The 7,528-nt window shown below is 41.4% G+C and overlaps 1 protein-coding gene across 1 annotated transcript; it reads right to left on the reverse strand.

The window, feature by feature from the left end:
* Positions 1-107: 107 nt before the first annotated feature.
* LOC108230240 (regulator of G-protein signaling 20) lies at positions 108-6,214 on the reverse strand. Its single transcript, XM_017406287.3, has 5 exons — positions 6,133-6,214; positions 5,224-5,384; positions 2,558-2,641; positions 2,239-2,473; positions 108-1,081 (listed from the first exon to the last, which is right to left on the reverse strand). Exons 2-5 carry the CDS (start codon positions 5,379-5,381, stop codon positions 878-880), a joined length of 681 nt encoding a protein of 226 aa, XP_017261776.1. The 5' UTR covers positions 5,382-5,384; positions 6,133-6,214; the 3' UTR covers positions 108-877.
* Positions 6,215-7,528: the final 1,314 nt, after the last annotated feature.

Genomic DNA, 7,528 nt, shown 5'->3' on the forward strand with positions numbered 1-7,528 from the left:
ACAAGATAGCTAACAGCTTAAAGTAAGTGTTAAATATTCTGTTAATACTCCTGGAAAAATGACAGCAAAGACATGATTGTGCTTTATTTAATTTGTGAGAATTCAAATAGCTATTTCACACAAATTTCTTCTTTTTTTTTTTTTTAAATACATAAATATATCAGTGTTCATGGTCATGTATTTCAGTGTATTTCTCCCTGTTTTTTTGTTTTGAATTTAATATATAACTAATATCACAGTATTGAAACACAGACAAGATCGATTTCCGGGCGTCAGCTCGTCGGCTTGTAAAAACTGTTTGATCTTTGAAGAAGAGCTGAAAGCACCAACGCGTGAAGTCACCGTCGCACCGTTTCGCGTCAAGACCAAAAGGTGCTTGTGTAGGTGATGTTATTCCAAGGCACTTTCCATTCTTCCTAAGTTACATTTTAAAGAAAACCTACTGGTTTCTACAAGAACTGGATATGCATTAAGGCTCACAATATACCTAAATACAAATGCAGTGCTCACAGATACATGCGTTCCCTCATTGGACAAGGTAGAAAAGTGCAATGTCAAGCGCTAGGGAATATATTCATATATATATATATATATATATAAAAATATAGATATGTTTTTTTATTTTTTAATAAATACAGTAACTGATGCTGAACCTAGCTTTTGTTCTTGGTTGCTCTGAGAGTTTTGGTAAGCTAATCATGGGTAAATAAAGAGCAGTTACCAGCTGGCTAAAGACTGCTTGTAAGGAGTGTTCATTTTCCTGTCTTTCTTTTAAGTAGCAGGACTCCAACATGAACACAGAACTTCTTTTTTTGTCTTTTTTAAATCTGTGTGGGATGCATGCGCCGGAAAGCTAAGTGTGTGGCAGTGGGGGAGTCTATGGCTCGGCAGGAGGAGGAGGAGGCGGTGGCTCCTCCAGGCTCCTCATCAGGTCCGTGTACGCAGACGAGTTTATGAAGCGAGGGTACGAGTCTCTCTGCATCAGCGTGTAGATCTGCTGCTGGGCGTCCTCGAACGTCTGCGAGGTCGGCTCCAGCATGTTGCGGTTGATCACCTCGCGAACGCGCGAGTCCAAGCTCACCTGGCGGGGAGCGCAGGGTGGAGAAAAGAGAGGAGCGGCGCCCCGTTTAACACACCAAGTTCACAAATGATCAAACTATTGATGCTTCATTTGAGGAGAACTCGTAGAACATCAGACGTCTGCCTAAATGTATCCTCAATATTTTCCCAGGAACTCAAGTTTTCGACCAGCCTAAAATATTATCTGCTCTGTTATGAACAGTTAATATCTTACCTGTTGTAGTTGTCTTTTTGAACAACCTCAGTTTGGAGAAATGGTTTAATTCTTACCAAATTGATGAGCTAAGGGTTAGTTCTAGTAGGGCTAAGACCATAATGGATGACTGCCATCCTAGATGTCAATTTAATTTTTTTTTAGCTCTACCAGCCTTTTTATTGCCAATTTTCTATATCACCATTCAGTTTAGCACCAGCACGGAGCTGGCTAAGATGATGCATTAAATGACAGATGTTGCATAAAACCCACTGTACTTCTGCACGGTTCTATCTCCCTCAAACCTTATAAAAAGAAGTACTTTAAAAAGTACCTAAGCGATGAGGTTTTTGTTTCATGATTGCTGATGATTGACTCAGTCATGCAAAAGCTTTGCATCCCGTTCCATTCCCTCCGTGACTCCATTCTCCCACGAGCTTGAACTCGCCGCATTCTTTATCCTCGGATGACTTCTTCTTCCTGATTCTTCCTCTTCCAGCCAGGCTCGTCTCTGTTTCCGTAAAGCTCATTTGTGTTTGGCTACTACAGGTTGTCCTTCGTCCTGTTTGATCTCGTAAAGAAATCGGTTTCCAAAACGTAACAACTCATTTCTTTATCTTACTAAGAAGTGGCCAGAGCTAAATGATGTCATCCTGCTGACCAATGAATATAAAGGATCAGTTTTGCAGAATAAAGTAATAAATATTTAGCCTGACCATTAGCTTTTTAAAGCCTTTTTTTGCTTAAACCAGTAAAAATTCCCAAAATACCTAATCTATATTATGATAAAAACAGTGAGACTGTCATCCATGACATTAGAGATTAGGCTAAATCTACTGATTGAATCAATGATTGCATTATTCAGTTATGTGATTCATTTTCTGTAGGCTGGCTAATCATTTTCCTAATGAATTTGGCCCTAAATTTAGCCACATCCCACAGACTCTCGTCCCTTGCGTTCTCACCTCTTTAGGGGAAAGAATGGAGATGAAGTCCTCGTAAATTTGCCGGACCTTCTCCTCCACCACGGTCTTGTTAGTCTCCTTTTTGAGCTCCTCGCAGGCGAGCCAGAACATCATGTTCTCCTCGCTGAACTCTGTCCTCAGAAACTGCCTGAAGCAGCTTCGCCCGGCTGCGCTCTTCATCACCCTTTCAAATGACACTGCCCAGGAGCGAGCATCTTCCAGAGTGGGCTTCGGGCTGGGAAACACAAGAATATTTCATTTTCACAAAGATGTTGAAGACTCCGTATACTTATATACATATTTGTTGTTGTTAATATACCTTTCTTCACACATAGTGTTGCCCTCTGGCCTGGGCTCAAACGTAGATCTTTGTATGGTTTCATCTTCACTCCTAACAGTCAAACTGGGGGGGTAAAATCAAATGAATTCATTTGTAATTTTTAAACCATCTGCTTATTTAAAAGAGCATATCATCACAAAAATCTTTTAAAATCCTCCAAGCTGTAGCTGAGCTTTAAAAACGACATTGGTGTCTTTTAAATGTCGACTTCCCTGACCGCAAATCGGATTGAATCTGAGAATACAAAACATATTTTCATCTGCTCGATATAATATATCGCAGAACAACAGGGGACACACTGTATTGTTTGTTCTTTGTTTAAAATGACAGAACACCTACGGCAGTTTTGGGTTGACCCACTGAGGAAACGCCTGCGTAAATAATAATGTTGTGTCATCCACCTCCTTCATCCTGAGAGTCTCACCTGTGAGTAATTAAAATGTTCCCAGTACCTGCCGGAGCAGCTGCATTAATTGGTTCAGGTGAGAGTCCACTATTAGGCGTCCCATCTGGGAACGTGGCTGTTGTGCAATGATTAAATGAAATTCGTGTACACGGAGAGGCAAAATGAAGCGCCCGTCCCCTGAGGGGTGAATTAAAGTGGCCGCGCTGCAAGGTCGCTGCTCCCCGAGGGGAGTCGACAGTGGCTGATTCCAAAACAGCTTCGAAACGACCACTCAGGTCCTGCTCTGGATGAGGGCGTGGGAGACGGTGTTGACAAAAATGATGAAAGGAGAAGAGGAAATGAGCGGAATCCGCAGGGTTTGAAGCAAGATTTCAGAATTGTAAACGTGGGGCCGCGTGGAATGGTTGTGAGCAATCAGTATCTTTCCTGTTGTAGACAGATGTTTGAACAGTTTGGGTTTGGTTTGGTTTTGGCACAGTGGAGCAGTGGTTAGGGCCTTTCTGTCTGGAGTTTGCATGTTCTCCCTATGCTCACGTGGGTTTAATCTGGGTACTCCATGTTCCTCCCATAGACCAGAAAACATGCAAGTTAGGTTAATTGGTAACTCTTAAATTGTCCCTAGGTGTGAGTGAGAGTGTGAATGGTTGTTTGTCTCTGTGTGTCCCTGTGTTGGACCGGCGACCTGTCCAGGGTGTCCCCCGCCTCTCTCACAGTGACTGCTGGAGACAGGCAGCAGAAAGAAGAAGCAGATGGATGGATGGGTTTAATTTCAACTGGATTGACAAGCTAACAAGCAGCAGGTTCACATTTTTAAACATACGATATTAGGAGTTTTTTTTCTTAGACTTTACTCTTATATCACTTTGTCCCTCGTGCCAAACAGATTGTTATAATTTAGGACATTTTATCATACTCTTCCCTATTCTGAAATGTCTAACATATACAGTAAATTCTGAGTAATTTATATGCGTTTCCTTGGTTTGTAAAAGCCCATGTGAGCTCAGAGGTCATAAAAATCTGTTTTCTCAGTTTAGTTCACAGATTTACAAACAGCCTTGGTTCTGTTTGAGAAAATTATTTCCGATTCAAGTGGACGAGTCGAACCAATTTTTATTAACTCCTTAACAAACCATCACGCCTCTGTAAAACCACAAACATCACCTTCCCTCAAAAGCAGAGAAGTAAACAATACACCCTGGCCTCATTTTAGTCAAAATAAGTCAAAACTTTAAGCTGGACCAGAGCTTAGGAACCGTCAATAAAATAACACGGGGATAAAACACGAGCATGTTTTGAAATTACCTTTTGGAATGACGTTAGCAGAAGATCTAAATTCCTAATTCATAAATACCTGAGGTCATTTTAGAGGCGTCACAAACAACATTACTGACAATACTGAACATTATAGCTTGGTGTTGTATTTGTATTTCCTCAGCAGGAAGAACCACTGGGTTGTCTATGGTTATTGGCAAGCAGCAGCTAGCTGTAGCAGTTCTGGTGCACTTTTGGCAAGAATGTGATAATGCTTCTGTCAGAAAGATTCTATTTATGGATGATAAGATTTAATGATAGATCTCTTGTCACTGTATATTCTTATTAAAGGTAACCAAACGTATCATGTTCACTGAGTGCCTGTTTACATTTTGAAGGGGAAAAGAAAATGACCTACTCCTGAAATGCTGTTTCTATACGTGGATGCAAGGCTGAAATTATTAAAAAAAGAGCATTTGTGTATCGACAAAGACTCTTCCTGTGTAGGCGCCCCCGAAGTTGATAAAAGAGCTTATTTTTTGCAAAAGGTAAGATATTAATTGTTCATAACCTCTCCAGAGAATCCCAATTCAAAAGATCCAAACTATTGCTCTAAACCTTTTGATCAGAATGAGCGTGAAAACTGAAAACCTCTCAGACCGGGTAGAATGATTTGCGGGTCAGATATGGCCCCGGGACCACCAGTTGACAATCACTGGCCTATGAGTTTGATCAGTATTATTTCTAACAGAGCTTTCTGGGGCGTTGAATGAGGCCAAAGGACAGTCTGGTGAGTTTTTTGTGCTGGAAAACCAGCGCTTGAACAAAAACTTCCAAGTGAGTTCAGGAAGGAAGTCTACTATCTTTTGTCATGAAAAAAAAAAAGACAAGATCTATTAATGAGCTCTCAGCTTGTCTTTTGTGCTTCGGAGCCCATCTATTATGGCCATCCCTGCTGTGAGGGAAGCAGACAGTGGTGTGTCATTACCAGGAGCAGCTACAGCAGCAGCACCAGCAGAAGCAGCAGGCGTTTGAGGCGTTGGTGGGGGTGTTTCCCATCTTGTGGCGCGCTTGGAGGACACTGGCAGCTGCTTCCTGATGAACCTGCATCTGTCTTTTACGCATCTCCAGCCGCTCCGAGCCCATGGACTGCGGGGAAGGGAAGGAGCACAGGAGTGAGAGCTGCACTGAGGGAGGCGGGCTTTTACTGGAAGCTGATAACCGCATTAGGAGAGCGCATCACTGCACAGCATTACAGGGCTTCACATGCACATATATTTATATATAAAAGGCCCAAGAATGAAGTAGTAGCAAATGATAAAACTGGTTGTTCAGAGAGGGAAGGGTCTTGCGGAATGCTGCTGTGCGGTCTGGATGTGAGAGGTCAACTTAAGCCCTTTAGGGGTTTTATTTTTTATTTTTTTTGGATTCATTAAACAAAACGTTACAACTTAGCTGGTAAACCGGATCCATGCTAAATATATAAAACATCCCACCCCCCTTCTCTACGAGCAAGAGCCCCCTCCACCCCTCTGCTGTCTGCCTGTGAGCAGTAATGACAGCGATGAGGCGCACAGATCGCATCCATCAGTTGCATCCTCCGGAGGATACGCACGCATGATGGTGGGCTCTCACCTCCCTCCCAAGGCAAGCGGCCATTTACAGACATACATTGAAATAATCTGATCACACATGCTGAGAAATTCTTCTTTTTTACAAAAAAAAGAAGCAAAAAATATTCCCAGATGCTCCAGCTTCAGAGGATCCTGAATTACCCGCGTTATTTTCCCCACAGAAGAAACCCACACACGCGTCATTGTGGATTTTTTTTCTTTTTTTTAATCTAGGAGGCTAATTAAGATAAATAAATAAAAAATCTAATGAGAGGGTTACTTACTGTGTCACCATGAATGCCAGAATACAGGTGATTTTCAGCTCGGTCACATCCGTCTGCCTCGACTTGACACAAACCAGTTGGTTTCCTCTCCGCGCATGCGTCCCCTGCAAGTGTGAAGAAGATTTTTCTGCGCCCAGTCTGTGAAATCCACAGGACGAACTGGAGCCGGCTGACTGTCACAAACACTGGCCATTCTGTTACTGATTGGTAGACCATTCAGGGGCAAGAAACAGATGATAAAACCTTCAATAATCAGAACCCTAATCAATTATAAATATTAATTGTTCCAACTGAGCTCTATGATTTGTTTTCACTTAGCTGCATCACTGGTGTAGGTTTAATTCTTCATCTTTTTTTTGTTAAAATCTGTATTACCATTAAATTATTAATCGCGCTGCAAGCCAAGCCTCTGAATAATTGAATCAAACACCTGGAAAATCCAATTTGCAGCGTCCCCCCGTCCTCCTGATGAGGCTCAGTACCGCATGGGGCCACTAGAGGGCAGGAGCGGTCCATCAAAACAGGATGAGGCTCAGAGAAAACTCCTGCAGGGTTTGGAAACTGATGGAGAGCAGTTCAGAAGTATTGCAACTTTCTTAAATGACCACATACAGCAAACGGAGACAATTAATTTATAAAACCATGCCCACACGGGCCTCAGCTATGACGTGTAAAACTTTTCTGCTGCATTTTAGAGAGGAAACAAATGGAAAGTCCACAGAAATGTTTATCGAATTAATTTTAGTACAAGCTTTTATGTGCATAACTTTAAATGCTGCTTTATGCAGTAAAGTAATAGATTTAAGAGCTGCACGTAAGCAAATGCACATTTGTGTATCATTCTTATTCAGTTTTTTTTGTCAGATATTTTTAGAAAACATTAGAATCACTTCAACTAAATGTCAGAAGTTTTGAAATCATTTGAACCTGCCACTTTTTGTTTAGATGTCTAATCTTAATATTTTGACAGATTTCTCCACCTGACCTGAGCTCAAGTAAAACTTTAAGGCACACAAAGGTAAATATTTTAACCATTTTTTTTCATTTAAGGAGAACAAGTGTTTACATATGAAGCCAAATTTATGAGGCAAAACTTTCCCCCTTTAATTTTTTTTACTTTCTTCCCAAGCACCATCTTATATAATCAGGAGGGTCGTGACCATCAGGTCAGTTAAAATGATCTCCAAATGGTCATGCTGTTCCACTAGAACCCCATGTATGCATTCATTTTAGGCACATTTGCTGATTACACCAGATTACTTTGATTTAAGTCCATTTAATCTGCTGTTTAATTTACTTCATGTTTCATTTCTTGACAACACTTCTTCAAATAAGATCCTCAAGTCAGAAATTCCCAGCTTGAAGAGCAGCTCCAGACGTCGGTGCTCTTTCTCTC

Source organism: Kryptolebias marmoratus, linkage group LG21 (assembly GCF_001649575.2).
Source record: "Kryptolebias marmoratus isolate JLee-2015 linkage group LG21, ASM164957v2, whole genome shotgun sequence".
NCBI lineage: Eukaryota > Metazoa > Chordata > Actinopteri > Cyprinodontiformes > Rivulidae > Kryptolebias > Kryptolebias marmoratus.